At 52.8% G+C, this 19,894-nt stretch overlaps 1 protein-coding gene across 19 annotated transcripts in view; it reads right to left on the bottom strand.

Annotated features, from left to right (window-relative positions):
* The window catches only part of BANP (BTG3 associated nuclear protein), a 127,524-nt gene that overhangs the window by 9,741 nt on the left and 97,889 nt on the right, over nucleotides 1-19,894 (bottom strand). For 14 of the 19 annotated variants that reach the window (XM_038008163.2, XM_038008157.2, XM_038008158.2 and 11 more), the window contains one exon: nucleotides 1,126-1,191. The exons of the other annotated variants lie outside the window; for them this stretch is intronic. In XM_038008163.2, coding sequence (XP_037864091.1) covers nucleotides 1,126-1,191 — 66 coding nt within the window. The remainder of the gene's footprint in view (nucleotides 1-1,125; nucleotides 1,192-19,894) is intronic. 19 annotated transcript variants of the gene reach the window in all.

Genomic DNA, 19,894 nt, shown 5'->3' with positions numbered 1-19,894 from the left:
TGTGGGCATGGCCGAGGCCCTTCACCAGGCAGCCAGGCCCACAGCGCCCAGCAATCCACAAGGCAGCACCAGTGCCACAGAGAGAAATGACACCGAACTCCCAAGTTTCACTCAAAGGAAAATTACCGCCTGCTGGTAATGTCAGCCTTGGGGGTGAGGAATGTTCCCTGGACATTTACTTCTCGTTCATACATTGATTGGGCAGTTCAGTTCCACATTCGTGAACCTCATCTCAGAGTCTAAAAGCTGTGTACTCTGAGCGACCCTCCGGCAGGGGGCCCTTTTGTGAGGAAAGGCTCTTTTGAGTCCTTGGTGCTCTAAGGAACGTGTCTGGAAGAAGCCCCATCTGCCCCGAGGCCACCTCGCATGGTCACAGCTCGCCCTGCACCTGCTGCAGTAGCGGGACGGCGGAGGCTGCTCGGACACTGTCCCAGGCGTGCAGAAGTCGCAGGCACAGGCGTACACCCTCTCCCGCTCCCGTCCCCACCAAGAACCCTAAGCTGGGCAGTGGGCCCAGGAGGGACAGGAAGGAGGTAGAAGGCAAGCATGGCGGGGGGTCCTCCCAGAGTGGAGCTGCTCTGCTGGCGACACCGTGGGGCTGGGATCCTGCGGGCTTCCCGGGATTGGGGTGCCCTTCCATACCTCGCTTTGTTTGTGCTCTAGCTGAGCAAGCATGCAAGCTGGTCCTGCCCACCAGCCCAGTTCTCCTGAATAAAAACAAAAGCAAAGCCGGTCCCTGTTCTCCTCCCTCCTAGGTTGACCAGTTCAGCCTGAGGGAACCATCGCCACGGTGCTATCAATTTTCTGAACAAAAGATGGTGAGAAATCCTTCCCCCCAGTTCCTGTCATGTCTTCAGAAAGCACCTGCAAGCGCATCTCACCCCAGCTGGCTGTGCTAGTAGAGCTACCCACCCCACAAAGACACCCAGGTCCCAATCCCTGGGCCCTGTGGTATGACTTTACATGGGCAAAGGGACCTCACAGATGTGGCTCAGCTGATCACCCTCACGTGGTGAGATGACCCTGGATGGCCAGGTGGGCCCAGTGTCATCACGGGGGTCTTTAAAAGCAGAGGCTCCTCCCAGCCGCAGAGGGTGGGGGAGATGGGATGTACAAAGGACTCACCTGGCCACTGCTGGCTTTGAAGACGGATGGGGCCAGGAGGCAGGGGATGCGGGTGGCCTCTAGAAGCTGGAAAAGGCAAGAAAACGAATTTTCCCCTGGAGCCTCCAGAAGGACCAACCCTGCCTTGCTTTCAGCCCACTGAGCCCCAGGATGGGCTTCTGCCCTCCGACAAAGCCATGGGGTCTGCGGTCGTTTGTTACGGCAGCCACAGGAGCCTCCAGCCAGGTCCCCAAAGGGCTCTTTATTAAAACATCAAATTCCCAAACAGTAAAAACAACAGAAACAAAAGGCCTGGCAGTCTGTGCCTTCAGGGCGGGCTGGCAGCTGCAAGGAGAGCAACCATTCTTTTCCATTAGAAAGAGTTTGCACTGTAGGAGTTTTTAAAAGCCAAAACAAAAATTGGAGGAGAAAAAAAATGAACCGTCCTCTGACTCGTGTTCCCCTGGTGGCCACTGAGCTCTAGCTGCTTCCCAGGGCCTCCTAACAGCCTGAGGGCCATGGCCCTCAGAAGCTGAAGGTGGGGTCCTGGCTGTCTCCTGGACACTCCTGTCCAGCCGGAGAAGTGCCCTGGGGGCAAGAGAGGCAGCATCCCCACCCGCATGCAGGTACCAGGCTCCCATCTAGCACTGCCAGCCATGGGGGCCTCCATGGGAGTCTCTGTGTCTGGCAAAAGCATCATTGTTTTTTAAGGTAGGAAGGCATGTCCGGGAGGGGTCCCCAGGCCTCCTCAGTGAGTGCCACATGGTACCACACAGGCGCCCAGCCTGGCGATGCCCTCTCCTCGGCAAACCCGAGTGGAGGAAAGTCAAGGGGACACATGGCCAACCCAATTCTGGCCTGGACACCTGGCTGCTTCCTAGGAGCATCTGTCCATGGGAGGCAGGTGAGCTGTTTTGCTCATTCAAGGCCCACTCATTTCCCGAACCCTAAGTGAATGGGCACATCTGTCCTCCAAACAAAAGCCACTCTCCCAGGTCCATGATGCCACCATTGCTTCCAAGGGTGCTAAGGGAGATGAAGCCACTGTCCCTGACCACAGGTAACCACAGGGCAAGGGTGCAATGGACGCACAGGGCAGTGGGAGAGCCGCCATGGAGGCAGGCCCCGCTGTGGACACACACCTGCCTCACCATCCACCACCACGCTGTCCACCCGCTCCACTCTCCCCCTGCTCCCCTGCACCTCTCAAGCCCCCGATACCTCCTGCCCCACCCTCGCGCTCTGTTGCCTCTGAAGAGAGCCCCCCGACCCTGGTCCCCCAGTGCCAGTGCCTGCTTGTGGTTGGCCCCCATGAGAACACGAGTTCCAGGGCAGTAACAAGGTCTATGCCTTCGTTCCTCACAAAAGCCCCAGTAACTCTTTCTTCAAATCTTACGTGTACATTAAGTGTTTCGCTCATTTCTGAAAAACTTATCAAGACAAAATCAACACAGAAACATTTGAAAGTCACGACTTTTCAAATGCATTCCCAGTTGAGAACATTTTCTACTTTTATTTCCATTTACCACTTGGGTATGCCTACCTTCATTGTTATTGTAAAGCTGCAAAGTTAGATTCTGAGGTTTCTGACACTGTAATTCTTCCAGTGTAATGAGCTGCACAGATTGTGTGAAAAGTCAGTCACTGGCAATGCTGGCAGGAACACCATCACTGTCAGGATGCCATGACGTGCCTTCCACAGCCAGAGGACGGCAGAACCGTCTTGGAAACCAGCAACACGGTTTCCCAAGTCTCATTAAGAACAGCTGTGATCTGATCTTAAACTCATCTATCAAGGGATCTTTTAAAACGTAAAGTGATTACAAAACCCACACAGGAGCTTGTGCACAGAAGGCAAGATGAGAAATGACCAGCGGTCACCCCACCGAGGGGCTGAGGGTCCTGGCTGGGAGGGGACTCACTTTCTCTATGGACCTGGTGGATTGTTCATATTTTTGCCATATGTGGATTTCATAATGAAACACTGAATTCCTATTAACTAAGCAAGGACGCCAAGCCGGGCCATGTGGAAGGGCAGGGAGAACCACGACAACACAACTCCTCCTTCCGGGACCAGCGCCCAGGCCAGGGTAGAAAGCGTCCACGTCGGGGAGGGGAGGGCCAAGAGGCGAGAGCCGAGGCACTGGGCCTGGAAACAAGGGAACCGGGGTCAGGGGCAGATACTGAAGGGCAATGCCGTGAAACGCGCAGAAATGAAGGCACGGTGCACCCTGAGAACAGTCATGCAGAAGGCGGCGGTGCGCCCTCCGTGTGGCTGCGCTGCTGCAGGCTGAGGGCACCTCCATGCACTGCACAGCCTCTTAAAACACATGGGAGGCTGAGATACAATTGCTGATTTGGACTTGATTTTAAATTGGTAAAGAGTAAAACTCAGGGGTCAGATCTTAAATGTGAAGCAGCAAAAATGAGGTCGTGCCAGGGACCCCGCAGAATGCTGCACACCCCAAGGTAAGTGCCCTGGATCCGTGGAGTCGATCCTGCTGCTGGGAGGACGGAGCCCCGCGACGAAAGGAACCCCAAGTCTGATGCAGGCCTTCAGGGGTAGAGCAAGCCGGGCTGAATTCCCACTTGGTGCCCAACAATGAACGTTTAATGCCTTCTTCCCTCTCCCTGCCGGCTTTATGTCTGAAGCCCGGCCCCGGTCTGAGGCATTTCCGAACCAGCTCTGGAATGCAGAAACCGCTCACGGGAACGGACAGTGTCCTGGCTCCCAGGCTCCAGTGACGCCGGCCTGCGGCTGAACTTCAAGCGGACTTCCCAAAGGGCAGCACTTCATCATCTCGAGAGAGGCTTGGGGACAGGGCTGGAGACACGTGCTACTTTCCCAGCTCCATTCAGAGGGTTTTCCCCTGAACATTTCTGAAACGGAGCCGGCTGTTTTCAGATAAAAGAAAGTGGCAGAAGGTAGGAATGGGAGCAGCCGACTGAGGGAATCCCGGCCTAAAAGCACTGCATTTTGAGCACACACATCTGGTTTCCTCTATCTACTGAGAATGCAGAAATTCTGTGTAATACGTAACTGAGATCATGCTAAACTGGTGTAACTCTAAGGTCAATGCAAGAAGCCCAAGGACTTCTCAGTACTATTTAGATACAAAATCCTGAATCTAACCAAGAATCCACTCAGGCGCAACGCAAAACCAAACCAAAGAACCCTACCCCCCATGCACTTAAAGGATATACTCTGAACACTGCTGAAGTGTGTGGACAGAAACAAAGATGAAACCACTAATCCATAGGTATGCTGGAAAAGCCAAGAAGTCCTTTGTGTTTGTCATTCAGCTTTGAATCCAACTTGTTAAGGTATGAGGGAAATCTAGATGTTCATTTCAAAAGTAGCTTCCTCATACTAGAAAAATGAGGTGCTCAGGCCGGGCGTGGTGGCTCATGCCTGTAATCCCAGCACTTTGGGAGGCCGAGGTGGGTGGATCCCCTGAGGTTGGGAGTTCGAGACCAGTCTGACCAACATGGAGAAACCCCATCTCTACTAAAAATACAAAATCAGCCAGGCGTGGAGGCGCGTGTCTGTAATCCCAGCTACTAGAGAGTCTGAGGCAGGAGAATTGCTTGAACCCGGGAGGCAGAGGTGGCAGTGAGCTGAGATCGCGCCATTGCACTCCAGCCTGGGCAACAAGAGCAAAAATTCTGTCTCAAAAAAAAAAAAAAAGAAAAGAAAAAAAAAACACGAGGTGCTCAGAGAAAGAGGCTCATCCCAGTGATGCCCCCAACTGGCCTAAAATCTTTCTCCTATGTCCCTACAGCAAATGCCAAAAGGTCACATCATCATTCTTAAGCCTTTAAACCCACTGATGGGAATACTAATACGTGTCCTTAAATTCCATTTCTAATGCTTTTCACAAACCAAATCCCCCATTAGTGGATGGTCAGAAACAGCACACACCGCAGGTCACAAACCAAATCCCCCATTAGTGGATGGTCAGAAACAGCACACACGGCAGGCCAGCGCAAGCAAATGCAGACACCCGTTCCTCCTCCAGAACAAGAAACAGCATATAGAGGCTTCCTGCAGACCTCAGGGTTTAAGTCAGTTGATCCAGCGTTTTAGAAAATCATCCTTCAGGCCAAAAAGGCTAAGTTTCGACGCTAACAGGCTAACAGCTATAAGCCAGATTTACAGCCCGGAAGATGGCAAGATGCCCCAGGGGACCCCACAGTCACACAAAGGTGCCTCCTGGCAAGCGGCACACACGGCAGTCCCCACGCATGGCAGTCCCCACGCACGGCAGTCCCCACTGGGCACGGCAGTCCCCACGTACGGCAGTCCCCACGCACGGCAGCCCCCACGCACAGCAGTCTCCATGGTGCTCTGCAGCTGGCTCCAGCGGTTCAGCATGAACCTCAAGCACAGCCTTGGTAGAAGGCAAAACAAAGGCTAAAAACTCAAAGGAAGGGAAGTGGAGGCCTGCGGGTGCTTGCCGCCCACCCCACCCTTCCAGCAGGGCGGTGCTCCTGGGAGTGACCTTAACCATGTGTGTGTCTTGGGGTCTTCAGACTGACTGGGGCAGGGTGGGGGACACTTAAGAACACAACCAACGTCAACCCCGAGGCCTGTGGCACTCCCCATGGACCACAGGTCTCTGGCTTCTGGATGGTGAGAGGGAGGGTGGGTGGGCAGGGGATGAGGAAGAGCGGGAAGAAAGTAAGGATGTATCTGCATGACGCGTGCACAAGCCTCCCATCGCCATGGTGTTGCTCAGGCGTCCCCAGGAAAGGGAGAGGGGCAGGTCAGGGAACCCGGTCGGGCTGCCATCCAATTTCACACCTCGAGGGCTGAGAGGCCAGCCCAGAGCTGACGGTGAGAAGAGCCTCTCCCTCCCAGCAGAAAGAGGCCACCTCCGCGTGCCTCCCCGCACCCGCCAGATGGCACCGTTCTCGTGGCTCTGGTCATTTCTTTAACTTGGAAAACTTACTGTACGGCACAAAAAATACGTTTGAAGCCACTGTGATAGGGCAAAAGAAAGAACTTCTAAAAACACGTGACCCAGCGTTCCCGTTAAGCTCACTTCAGTCGGAAGCCTCCGCACAGGACCACTCGCGTGTCCAATGTCAGCTGCTCTCCCTCCTAATTGTGATGGAAAAACGCGGCTTTTAAACACAGGGTGGGCCAGCCTTCCCAATCTCAGCCCCACACTGCCCATCCGAGTGGAGGAATGACAAGCAGGCCAGACCAGGCTAGGCTGGGGAGACCCAGAGAGACCCCTCGTCAGGTGGGCTCTGCCCGGAGGGCAATGCATGGTGGTCTCTGCACACACTGCAAACTGTGTTATGCTTAGAAACACAAGGCCTCGCCACTTGTGCCGACAGGTGGTCGCTATGCACTGGTGGCTAACAGCACCTCTGTACACTTCTCACACGAGCCGCTCACACGTCGGCACCTTCGGCCGCAGCAGACCATCCCTCACTTGGGTAAGTCAGAGCACCCACCATCTGCAGAGGAAGGCCCAGAGACGGACGGCTGGGCCAAGCCAGTCTCACCACACGCTACACAGAGAACCCCGCCATGTGCCAACCTCAGCCCTCCTGGGGTGTGTGTGTGCAGGTCTGGGGGCTGAATGTGAGCCTTCCCCACCAGGCTATGGCTCCAGGTGACTCCACCCCAATGGCAGGTCTCAAATGCACCTGACCTAGGCGCATTCAGTGGGGTGTCCATGACCGTGCGATCTCACACAGGGAGCAGAGGAGGGGGCCTGGCGTGTGTCATGTCTGACAGTGAGGTTGGTAGGGCCCTGACGGGACGCAAGGAGTAGCACACGTCTCTGTCGGGAAGCCCCAAAGCACCCAGAACCCCACCAAACTCACATCTTCCTGCAAAAAGCTTCCTCCGTGTTGTTGAGCCAGGGCTCAGCACACGCCTGCAGGAACGTGGGGCTGAGGCGAGGCAGCGGCCATCATTCTGCCGAAGATGGTACGGGGATATCTGGGGAGGGTCCTGTGGCCTGAACCATGTCCCTTGAAAAGCAGCTCTCAAGAACTTCTGGTACCTGTGAACTTGGGCTTAACTGAAAACGGAGTCTCTGCAGACGTGAGTTACAGTGAGGCCACGCTGGGCTCAGGTGGGCCCTACCCCAGTGACAGGGGCCTTATGAAAAGAGGCAGATCTGAACACAGAGAAGCAGAAAAGGGGCAGAGATTGGAGCCGTGTGGCCTCAAGCCCAGAGCAGCAAGCACTGTTTGGGAAGGGCGTGCCCCCTCGCCACAGCTTCACACACCTCCTCCACCCTACCCCGCCCCACCCACCGCCCCGCCCTTACAGCAGAGCCTCCAGAAGCAGCCCCTGCCCACACCTCCTGACATGGGGCTTCTGGAATTGTGAGGGAATGGACTTCTGTCATTTCTAAGCCCTGGGGTGGGGCTCATAGCCCAGGCCCAGTCTGCCCACTTCCAGGTCCTCAGCGGGAATGCGGTAACCCCACGCCCCTTGGCCACCTGGTGTTCTGTTGCCAAGGCTTCTGGTCTATGGCTTCCTGAGAACATCCTGAGTGCCCCCTCCTCCCATGTGTGGCTCCCCGCAGCAAGCTCAGAGGGGAGTGCCCCCTGCCCTCATAAAGGGGAATCTGAAGACCTCCCAGCTGCCCTAGACACCCTCTCCCACTCCTCCCTTGCAGGGCGGGAGCAGGTCTACGGGAAGCACAGCTGCAGCAGCTTGACGCTGCCATGGATCCTAATAGAAGAGCTGCTAACATTCAGAAACAACGAGCATAGATGGCTTAAAAAGCCAAACTTAAAAAGGCATGGTGACTCACGCCTATAATCCCGGCACTTTGGGAGGCCAAGGCTGGCAAATCACTGGAGGTCAGGATTTCGAGACCAGCCTGGCCAACATGGCAACACCCCGTCTCTACTAAAAAAAAAAAAAAAAAAAAAGACAAAAATTAGCCGGGCATGGTGGTGTGTGTCTGTGATCCCAGCTACTTGGAGGATGAGGCAGGAGAAACGCTTAAACCTGGGAGGCGGAGGTTGCAGTGAGCCTAGATTGTGCCACTGGCCTGGGTGACAGAGAGAGGTGACAGAGAGAGACTCTGTCTCGAAAAACAAACAATCAAAAGCCAAACTCCAATTTCCAACTCAGAAGAACCTGCCTTTCTTCAGAAGGACTGCTAAGTAGCCTGACCCAGCTGTGAAGGACTGAGACATCCGTCCTCTACACGCAAGGGGCTGTGGCGTTCACCCAACTCAGCACAAGCAGGGGCAGCTCTGAGGTTTGGGCCCCAACCCACCCTCTGGGAAGGAGCGCAGCCTCGGGGCACTCTCTCTATCTGAGGCAAAATCCCAGAAAACGCCACATTTAGGCAAGAGCTATGGTGAGAGACACATGGAAACTGAATAGCCAAAAATGTTTTCAGGCCTAAATCCCCTTTCTACACGCACAGCAAGGTGCTCCACCCCAGCATCTCAGCAACCTTGAGGCACCACGGGAGTAGCATGTGATCAACACTGTGTGTACAACGGGCCCCAGGACCACGCCATCCTCATGGCCCGACAGAGCAGGATTCATGTCGGTTCTCCTGGAACCATCAGAACTCTGGCTGCCCAAGGACGCATGTCACACATGTGGCTGATAAACCTCTCCTCTCACAGGACTCGGCAGGGAAGCCAGGCAGAGCCTTCTGCCCCACAGTGAGGGGCTCCCTCTGGCATCTCACCGAGTGCCTGCCTGGGGTCTAAGCTGCTCCCCAGGCCCCGGGTGTGGAGGAGGCACAGACAGAGGCCCTACCACAGGTATGCACAGCACCCCAGGGCTGGCTGAGAAAATACATGTGGGCCCATGACCCCTTCCCCTTCCTCTTCCTGCCGGGGCTCCTGTGCTCACGCACCTGTGGGAGCGCTCGGTTTTGGATGACGTGGTTCTCCTGGCTGCAGTCATGGCTACCTGCGAGAATCTCACAGGCCAATCTCCAGGGAGGTGTCCAGGCTCTGCAGCGGGTTTAATGCACCACCTCCCGTTTTCCGCAGAAACCCCAAGCTGCATCCTCAGCCCCACAGGCGGAGAGCGCTGGCCTCCCTTCCTGTTAGAATTCCATGTGGTGTCTTCAGCCACTCACGTTGGGAAAGAAAAGCTTGGTTTAAATGTGACAATTGCTTATCTTTACTCAGTTTGTTCTTGGCAAGTAATTTTGAGGTCAGCAAGTGGCCATTATCAAATCAATACCAAGAGTCAGAAACCCCTGCAAATGTTTTTCAGGTTAAAAATATTTCTCCGAACTTTCTCCACGTGAAAAACACCTAAGCAGCAACAATGACAGCTCAGCCAAGAGCAGGCGCCTCTGGGAGGAGCTGGCGGGGAAGTGGCTGCGCCCGTGACCTGCGTCCGGACGGTGCTGCTTTCAAGCCATTACTTTCTTACACTTGCATGAAAAACAAGAAACCAAAAGGAACTCTCCGTGAGAAAGACGGGGTGGGGAGCAGACTTCATCATGGTGATTCCAGTCAGAAACAGCCACAGTCCAGAGAGAGCTCAAGCTAAAGTAGTCACGCACGGACACATCTGAACTGAGCTTATTTTGTAAAATGCCGTAGTGAAGACTGTAATCACTCATACTGAAACCAAGGCGTTGGCTTTCTCGTCCCACACAGAACTGTGAGGGGAATTCCTGCAGGTGATGCCAGTCATGAGCTGCCCTCCACAAACACCCTGGACACTGCCCTGGCCCCGCAGGCCCTGGCTGAGCGAGGTTCATGTCCTCCCTCGACAGGAAGGAGAGTGTCGGCCAGCCTTCCCTGCTCTCCTCGCACTGTGGCCCACAAACCCACCGCCTGCTGCCTGACCCTGAGGGCATCGACACAGGGAGGGCGCAGCGCTCCCCTCCTCAGTCTTCAGATGACAGGAAAGAGAGTAGGACACTGACTGCACAGTCACAGTGCCCCCCTTCCTGCAGCAGCACGGCCCTGGGCTCGGCAGGGTCACACAGCGGCAGCAGCATGGTCCCGAGTAGGGCTTCAGAGCGGGGCGGACCGGGCCTGGGGCTCTCACCCCTGCCGTCCACTCCCATGTGGTCCCAGCACTGACCCAAACACGCCAGGCTCCCCTGCCAAGTGAGCACACTGAGCACCTCGTGAGCTGGGTGAGGAAAGCCGTGGGAGTTAACATGGGGCTGCTAGGGCTGGTGACCACATCGCAAGGCCAGCGTTTGGGCCAGCGGGAGACCTGCGGGGCCTCGCCCAGGTGAGGCCCAGCACCCTGAAGGCAGATGTGAAGGAGACCTGCAGTTGCCCCACACAGGCCCTGACAGTGGAAGCCTGGGGAAGGTGGGGAGCAAGCGCTCACATGTAAAAGTGAATCTTAGACATGTGAGTAGGGAGGGCACAGCCCTGCATGGACAACACGGCCCTCTGGTGTGTGTCCTGCTGGGCACCAGGCCTAGAGTCCACCATGGACAGCACGGCACTCCGGTGTGTGTCCTGCTGGGTGCCAGGCCTAGAGTCCACCGACCGGCTGCAGTCTCCGATCACATCCTAACAGCTCAGTTGTCAGCCCTATGGATGCACTGCTCAGCCTAACATGAGCAGGTGCAGGGACCACAGTGGGTTTGCTAGGAGGACCCAGGTGCTGGGTGGTTGGCATGGAGGTTATCCTGTGGTGTTATTAATAGCTCCAATTTGGGGCCAGGTGCAGTGGCTCACGCCTGTGATTCCGACTCTTTGGGAGGCCGAGGTAGGCGGATCACTTGAAGTTAGGAGTTCGAGACCAGCCTGGCCAACGTGGTGAAAATCCGTCTCTACTAAACATGCAAAAATTAGCCAGGCATGGCCGGGCGCAGTGGCTCACGCCTGTAATCCCAGCACTTTGGGAGGCTCAGGTGGGTAGATCACGAGGTCAGGAGATCAAGACCATCCTGGCTAACATGGTGAAACCCCATCTCTACTAAAAATACAAAAAAATTAGCTGGGCGTGGTGGTGGGCACCTGTAGTCCCAGCCACTCAGGAGGCTAAAGCAGGAGAATGGCAGAGCTTGCAGTGAGCCAAGATTGTGCCACTGCACTCCAGCCTGGGTGACAGAGCGAGACTCTGTCTTAAGCAAGCAAGCAAACAAAAAAGCTCCAATTCTGCCAGTGGGGAAACGGAGTCCCGTTAATGGGGCTAACTTATGGGCCCAAGATTGGAGAGCTGGCGAGAACAAAGCAGAAGAGGCTTCCAGTGCAGTTCTCCCCAGCTTCCCCCAGACCAGCCCATCGCACACGCTGCCTGTGGCAGCCAGAGCTGTTCCCTGTCCAGGACAGAAACCTTAGGAAAAGGGGAAGAATGGCAACAGAGTGGCACATGTCTCTAAGAAACTTCAAAAGCTTCACTGGACTTTAAAACAAGATTTCCCTGTAAAACAGCGAGGAGAATTATTTAGCCAAAACCCTGCTACTTCAGCTTGTGTGATGAAAGGAACGTGGCTTCAAGGCTGTGACTCCACTTCTGTTCTGCTCCTGGCTGCCCACCTGCGCATCACTCACGTTTCCCTGTGGCTATACTCCAGCACCCCTGGCGGTGCTGCTGGGAGCTCAGGTCCAGCAGAACGTCTTCCCGGGAGCCAGACTCAGACTCGCCAACCAGTTCCCCTGCTAAGCGGACTTTTCAGGAGCCCAGCTTTCTCCTCCCTACAGCAGCAGCCCTTCCTCAACAACCCAGGTGCTGCGTCTCCTTCACTCTCAGAACCTACTGAGGACCAGGTGTGGCCTCCTGAGGTTTCCGTGCTTCTGGCTTCGTCACACCCGCCTTGCCTCCCCCAGCTGCATCCCTACTCTTCTTAAGGTCATGCTCTGCCACCAGCAGGAGCACGGTCCTCAGCACTGCGGTACAGGGGTTCTGACCAGGCAACATCGCTGATCCACACCGGGCGTGAGGGATACCACTGCAGGAGCAGCTGCCAAAAGCAGGAGCAGCGGCTCAGGGGCCGACCAGGAGGGAGAAGGAAAAGCCGGCAGGGGCCCCTTTGTGGGCTTTTCGTTGATCTGACTTTGGGAGTCAACGTAAACAATGCCCTGAACGTTATAAATAAGAGATTGTCTACACATGAAAATAATTCCTAGGTTATTTTTCTACCCTTGATGCATATTTTATGTGCAGAGCTAATTATGCAATGCAGCCAAGAGCAGCCATGGGTCCAAGCTGCTTCTTCATCACAGCCTCCCAGTCCCATGGTCTCGGATACCACAGGCTCCCTGCAAACCCTGGGTAGGACACACATGTTTCATCCGGGGCTGTGACTCCTTAGAGAAAATGGAAACAACGATGGTGGTGGGTTTTATTAAAACTTTGCCAAGTTCCCCTGTACTGCCTCTGTGAGAGGAAACAGCCCGTCCAGTGGTCAGAGTGAAGAGGAATCCCTCTGAAGCTCTGTCTGTGGATCAGAAATGGCCCCTGTGCTAGAGTCGCTTAGGAAGCCACAGCACTGCCGTGGAGCTGGGCCCTGCTGCGGACCAAGCCACACTTCTACACTTAAGGCCTTACAGGGCCCGGGGGGGAGCTCGGTCGACAAAGGCGCCTGACATCAGCACGTCCCGGCCCTGCCCGCCGTCCTCCTTGGGCCCACCCGCGTGAAACCCGACAAATCACAAGCTCCCGTTTGAGGAAGAAAAGGATCTTTGTTCGCACTGTCCTTCAGTTTCCCAAAGGCCAGTGAATCAAAAAACATAAGCTTCTCTTTCAGGCATCTCAACACACTCTTAGCACCAGCTTTAACGTTTTAACCAGGCACCGGCACAGTCCTGCATCTACAATTTCTAGATGAAAGATTCCTCGTAAATACACAATGAATTTAACAGCCACTCAGCGGTTCACTCTCAGAGTGAAAAAACGGTAGGAAATTATATTACGCTTGAACCCTTTCTTCCCCTGTGTAACTCCACCGTTTCATAGTTTAAGGGGACAGGAGTGTGACTTCAATCAGGCTCCCTGGCCCACACCAAGCCTTGGCCCCTGGCTTGTCAGAACACAGGCGACCACTCGCTGCCCCGCACTGAACTGTCCAGAAAGCGCTCCCTGCGTGCCCCGCACCTCCTCACTGCGGGCATCCGGCCAGCACCACTCGCCCTGGAGTCCAGGGTGCGGGGACAGGGCCAGCGAGAGTCACTGCACGCCCCCGCTGCCCAGACGCCCTCGCCATCTCTCCTACTTGTCAGATGTCAGATTGTCTCGCACGGTGCCACGACTTCCCTTCTGGGATGTAAGAATCAGGACCCAAACACTGCCAACATGAAGGGTGTGAAGAACATTCTTCCAATTTTACACAACGTGGGCCAGAGTGCGTGCATTTTGCAAGAGGGAAAAGCCGGGGCCTAAACAGAATCAGCATAAAGCGACCTGAGGGGTGTTTTCCACTCCTTGTTTCTGGATTCTGACGACGTGAACATGTGGAGGGGACCCGAAGAGTCTCCAGGGCATCCCCCTGGAGAAGGCCACCATCCTTCCTCCAGAGGCCAGGAATCCTGGTGCAGCAGTAACGCCCGGGTTTCCTTTCGTCAGCAGCTGTTCTGGTAGCCTTCCAGCAGATAATTCTTGGGGCAAAAGGGTCCTTTACACACCCATTAGCTGCCCTGCACAGAGGCACCCACAGCAACAGGCGCGCCAGGCAAGCTCCTGGGTACTGGCCTACACCCCACACTGAAGCGTCCCACACCAGCTGTGTGAAGTCGCTAAACCCCCACAACGCGGCAGGCCTGCCCACCAGAAAAGGCAGACACGGTTCAACAACGGTGACAGAAAAGTCTCAGAACACCCAAAGAATCACCAAAACTACCTTATTCAGAAAAACGTCTCACATTTGGATCCTACCAAAAGGATACATAAAATTATTCAGAAGTCACACTTTTTCTGCTTATTGAGTTAGAGCTTTAAATCAGTACTGTTCTGTATGTTTTCATGATTAAAGATCTGGTGAACATAAGCCATAGTTTTAAATGGCTCAAACGAGAGTATTTCCAAATATTTTGTATTCATTCACTCGACGATCACTCAGCACTGCCAAGTACACCACACCGGGTATGAGGAGGAACAGAAATGGATACTGCCAAGTACACCACACTGGGCATGAGGAGGAACAGAAATGGATAAAATTTGTGTTTTACATTATTTAAACTCTTTTACTTAACCTTTTAAAAATATACTTGAAAATGGTAAAATTAATCAAAAACAATCTTCGAATCATCAGGCCTGCCACCACTTCTGATGTCACAGAGTCTGATGTGGGGCTAAACAAAAGGGCCAGGGGTGCAGGGGCCAGCGTGAAGCGTGGCCAGAGCAGCGGGAGCATCTCAGGGATTGTGATAAAGACACTTCCACTTCAGCTAACAGCGAGCCCTTCAAAGGCACATTGTTTCAACTGAGTAAAACACTGAAAATGTACATTTCAGTCATCATTTCATCTATGTTCTCTCTTTAAAAAAAAAAAAAAAAAGAGGGAGAGCGAGAATACGCTTTCCAGCCAAACACTTTGTCCAGCTTGTCCTGGGCCCTTGCCTGACTTAAAGATTCTTCTATGCTGCAACCACAGACAGTGTCCCAAGAAATTCAACAGGACAAAAATGATAGCCCTCAGAACAGTACACCTATTTCACTGACTAGTCGTCACTCAAGCCTGAAACTACCTTCCTTGCTGCTGCCAAAACAGACCAAGCAGCTAAGGAGCAGAGAGTCCCTGCAGTTCCGCAGCCACTCCGCGCTCTCAGAACACTCTGCTGCATACGACAAGCCTGTTATGGGGCCACAAGGACCCCTTCAGTGTCAGAGCCACAGGCAGAAGACACCACGGTCTCCCTTTGTAAGTCAGGGCCCCGCCTCCCCAGACAGGGCAAGGAACCTGAAGAGCCGGCTGTTCAGGTGGGCCTGAGCCCCCCAGCAAGGCAGCAGGAGGCATACGGGCAGCTCCACACCTTTCCTAGGCGGTTTCTTGGGACTAGTCAACACCAAACTCACTCCACTTCTGACCTTTTATGGTTTAAATTACATTTCCCACCATTTCTGGTAGGGAAGGCTTTTCTGTAAGAGATTAATTCCCTGAACCACTGACAGTCTCCAAGATTTCTGCTTGTGTTTTGGCATGCGATGCAGGAATATATTTTCTTGATGGGAGCATTTTTATTAAAAGCGACACAGGGTGAGTGTCTAGGAAAGCAAGATGATCCTCCCTCTGTGACAAGCCATTTAGAGTGGCCTAAAGCCTCCTAGAAATACAAGAGGCCATTTTTCAGCTACAGATAAAGACACCGGCACACTCACACTCCTCCTCCTCGCTCTCTCCAAAAAAATCCTACACATAAAATGTTGGACATTTCCCATGTCTTCTAATCTTTTTCCCAGCTGGGTCTAGAAGGCCTTATTTCATGGAAAAAGATTCTGAAGGCCTCTGAAACTTACTCTTAAGCAAAGTATCAGGAGGAACACAAATGCCAAAGGTGGGAGAGAAGGTGAAAAGCTTCAAGGTCACCAAATCTGCTGTCAGCTGAACCCTGGTCAAGTCATCACACATGTACGCAGTGGGAAGGCCCTGGACCTGTCACTGCTTTGCTAACTATGTATGTGTCATGTGTACGTACACACATTCAATTATTCAGGGTGTGTGTGGGGAGGGGGTGGGTGGGTGTACACATTAGAGATGGGTTTACCAGAACATACACAAAATACCTCCTAGCTTTTCCAGGGATTTCATTGTTTAGCCTATAAACGTATATAAGCTCTCTTTGTGCAAATCTTAGATAACATTAGCTATATCTATTAAAAAAAAAAAAAAGGCAAAAAAGGGCAAAAAAAATCCCAGTATAAAAATATACATGTACTAGAAACAGTACTAAATAATTTCATGATTCACGATCTAAGCAGCATGATTAATACTCAAGCCTTGAAAAGTTTCCCATGTGACTGAAAATCTTCCAAATACAGAGAAAGAATTGACCCAGATTTGAACATCTCAATAGATATAATATCCCCTACGAACAGAGTTCGGTACTAACTGTGCAAAACATACTGCACATTGGATTCAATCTGCAGAATCCAAATTCAACACTGTGAAGTTTTGTCCTGAAGCAACACTGAGGACCTTCCATTTCTATCACACCTAAGCCACTACTCAAGGCCCACATAGGAAGGCCAGAAGCCATGCCCACTGACCCTCCATAAAAATTCCTGAGCTGGGCAAAGGAGGCACTGTCATTTTAATCTCAACAGGGAGAGGGAGAGAGGCCAAAAACAAGACAGATTAGAACACAACTCAGGATAATCAGGAAATTAACTTGACTCCTTGACAGTGCTGGTGCTGCTGATGGCTGTGATAGCCCTGGGAGTGGTGGTGGTGACAGGGACGATGGCGGCAGAGGTCATGCTTGTGATAGATGAGTTGTTGTTGGTAGTGGTGGTGAGGATGAGGGGCATAATGGCAGTGGTTGTTAGGGTGGTTGTGCTGATGATGATGTTGATGGAGATGACAGTAGAGGTGGTGGTGGTAGTAGTTGTTAAGGTGGTTGCACTGATGATGATGATACAGTGGTGGAGGTGGTGGTAGTGTTTGTCAGAGTGGTTGTGTCGATGATGATGATGGAGATGATAGTGGTGGAGGTGGAGGTCGTTCTGTTGGTGATGATGGTGGAGATGGTGGTGGTGAAGGTGGTTGTGTTGGTGGTGATGATGGAGATGACAGTGGTGGAGGTGGGGGTGGCAGTGGTTGTTAGGGTGGTTGTGTTGGTGGTGATGATGGAGATGACAGTGGTGGAGATGGTGGTAGTGGTTGTTAGGGTGACTGTGTTGGTGATGATGATGTTGGAGATGACAGTGGTGGAGGTAGTGGTTAAGGTGGTTGTGTTGGTGATGGAGATCATAGTGAAGGAGGTGGTGGTGGTAGTGGTTGTCAGGGTGACTGTGCTGGTGATAATGATGGAGATGGTAGTGGTAGAGGTGGTTGTGCTGGTGATGATGGAGATGACAGCGGGAAAGGTGGTGGTGGTAGTGGTTGTTAGGGTGGTTGTGTTGCTGGTGATGATGATGGAGATGACAGTGGTGAAGGTGGTGGTGGTAGTGGTTGTTAAGGTGGTTGTGTTGGTGGTAATGATGGAGATGATAATGGTAAAGGTGGTGGTGGTAGTGGTTAGGGTGGTTGTATTGGTGATGATGATGGAGATGATAATGGTAAAGGTGGTGGTGGTAGTGGTTAGGGTGGTTGGGTTGGTGATGATGATGGAGATGATAGTGGTTGAAGTGGTGGTGACAGCAGTTGTTAGGGTGGTTGTGATGATGGTGATGATGGTGGCAATTATGATAATGGTGAGGATGATGGAGATGACAGTGGTGGAGGTGGTAGAGGTGGTTGTGTTGGCAGTGGTGGTAGGTGGAGGTGATGATGATGGTAGAGCTCTGGGGGAACTGCAGGCAATGTTCAGGAATCATGAGAGTTGAGTTCCGGATGTATCCCTGACTTTAACTCCCTGAACGGTCCTGGAAAAGCTCCTGTCTACTGTCCTCATCTCCAAAGTAAGAGTAGCACTCAACCTAGTCACTGAACTCAATCTCACTTCTCTTCAGAAATACACGACAGGTAAAGATACAGGAGAAAGCAAGTCTCCAACTTCAGAGAGGGGCCCCTGAGTTAATGCAGGCAGAGCGCTACCTTGTGACGATGCTTTCGAAGGTATATTTCAGCTTTCTAAGGATAACTTGGATACGCCAGGGAATGTCCATAAGCTGCCATTTGAGCTGAAGTGACCTCTGATGTATCTTTCTTGTGTTTTGTTTTGATTTTCTTTAGTAACAATTTAGTAGTAACTAGAACAACACACACACCAGCATCTGTCCAGGAATGGGTGCCTGTCCTTGGCTGTTAGAGTGCCCAGTGAGAAAAACTCCAGATACGGTGCTCCAAGAGGTATTTGAGGTCAGCTAGTAGCAGCTACCAATTCCAGAAACACACTGATTTGGAGTATTATTTCTTGGTCATGTGAGGAAATGTTTAGGTCTTCACTTTATTTTCTTAAACTCCTCAAATAAATGCGATGAATGGAAATCAAACGATACCTCAGAAATTGTATAAACCTGGAATTTTTAAATCTAGATTTTTTAATGTAGGAAACAAAGCTCTAAGTCTATTTAGCAGTTATTATTTAATGATGCATAATTATAAAAATGTACTTATCTGCCGAGCTGCCCCCAACAAAGCACACAATTAATAAATCAAGAGAAATCCTGAATTTCTCTCCGTGGATTTTTATGCCAGGTGGGTGGGCTGCTGTCTTCCTGAGATCACAACACTGGAGGTGACAGACCAGCCCCACAGCCTGCAGCTGTGGCAGGGAAAGGCACCTGAGAGAGGGAAGCGCGGCTCACCGCATCAGTGTCTGCGTGGGAACACATCACCTTCCGCACCGCAGCAGTGCCTGGGAATGGCCGCACTTCCCGTGTGCCTACTGTGCGTGGGGCACCGAGGCCGAGCCCCAGGGAGGCATGGGCTCCTGCAAAGCCCATGATTTCTACACGCTCACTGCGTGCTGGGCACGGATCCTGCCCTTAAGGGGCTCCACGTCTACACATGTAGGGCAGCGACAGGCCCTGAAAGGTGCTGCACCCCACCCATGCCCTACAGGCCACCCCACACCTCAGTCTTTTCAAATTCAAGATTCTGGCATGGATATTTTGCCCCATCCCTCAAGGGAAGCGCAGTTTCCAGAGAGGTTCGAGGGGTCTGCAGCCTCAGCCCTAAACCACCAGGGAGTCCCCATCCTGGGAGCCTTGATCTCATGCTGTGAGGCCGCCCAACTACACGGGGGCTGCAGTTGACAGCCTGGCTGTGGCAGCAAGAGATCACGGGAGCAAGAGTGACTGCTCAACTGGCTGTGCAGGACAACTCTCGTCTTTAGTGTTCTACAGAGTTCTGGGATGTCTGCAACCTACCAGCAAGCAGTGGAAAAACAGCAGGTTGGGTGTGGTGGCTCATACCCATAATCCCAGCATTTTGGGAGGCCGAGGCAGGCGGATCGCTTGAGCTCAGGAGTTCGAGACCAGCCTGTGCAACAGGGCAAAACCCCGTCTCTATAAAAATTAAAAAATTAGCAGACTGTGGTGGTGCGCACCTGTAGTCCCAGCTACTCGGGAGGCTGAGGTGGGAGGACCGCTTGAACCTGGAGGCAGAGGCTGCAGTGAGCCGTGATTGCGCCACTGCACTCCAGTCTTGACAACAGAGACTCTGTCTCCAAAAATAAAAAATTAAAATTAAAATTAAAAAACAGCAAATACACACTTATCCAAATGATGGGTTTCTGAGTGCAGATGCTCTTACACAATCTCGGCTCACTCGTGCCTGGAGACTCCTGTGGCTGCAACACCACTTAGGCCGCTGGCAGTTCAAGATGCTCAACACAACCATTAACAAGTGTGTGTCTTAAAGAGGCACAGCTATTAGTTTAAAAACCATCTTGTCAGGCTAGGCGTGGTGGCTCATGCCTGTAACCTCAGAACTTTGGGAGGCCAAGGCAGGTGGATCCCTTAAGCCAGGAGTTTGAGACCAGCCTGGGCAACATGGCAAAATCCTGTCTCTACAAAAAATACAAAAATCAGCTAGGTGTGGTAGCACGAGCCTGTGGTCCCAGCCACCGGGAGGCTGAGGTGGGAGGATCGCCTAAGTCCGGGAGGCAGAGACTACAGTGAGCCAAGATCACACCACCGCACTCCAGCCTAGGGAACGGGGTGAGACTAATGTCTCATCGATTAGATGGATGGATGGATGGATGGATGGATGGATGGATGGATGGATGGATAGATGGATGGATGGATGGACAGATAGAC

Source organism: Chlorocebus sabaeus, chromosome 5 (assembly GCF_047675955.1).
Source record: "Chlorocebus sabaeus isolate Y175 chromosome 5, mChlSab1.0.hap1, whole genome shotgun sequence".
In the NCBI taxonomy this organism is placed as follows: domain Eukaryota; kingdom Metazoa; phylum Chordata; class Mammalia; order Primates; family Cercopithecidae; genus Chlorocebus; species Chlorocebus sabaeus.
Note: the sequence above shows the minus strand (reverse complement) of the source record. Positions and strands in the feature narration are given on the sequence as shown.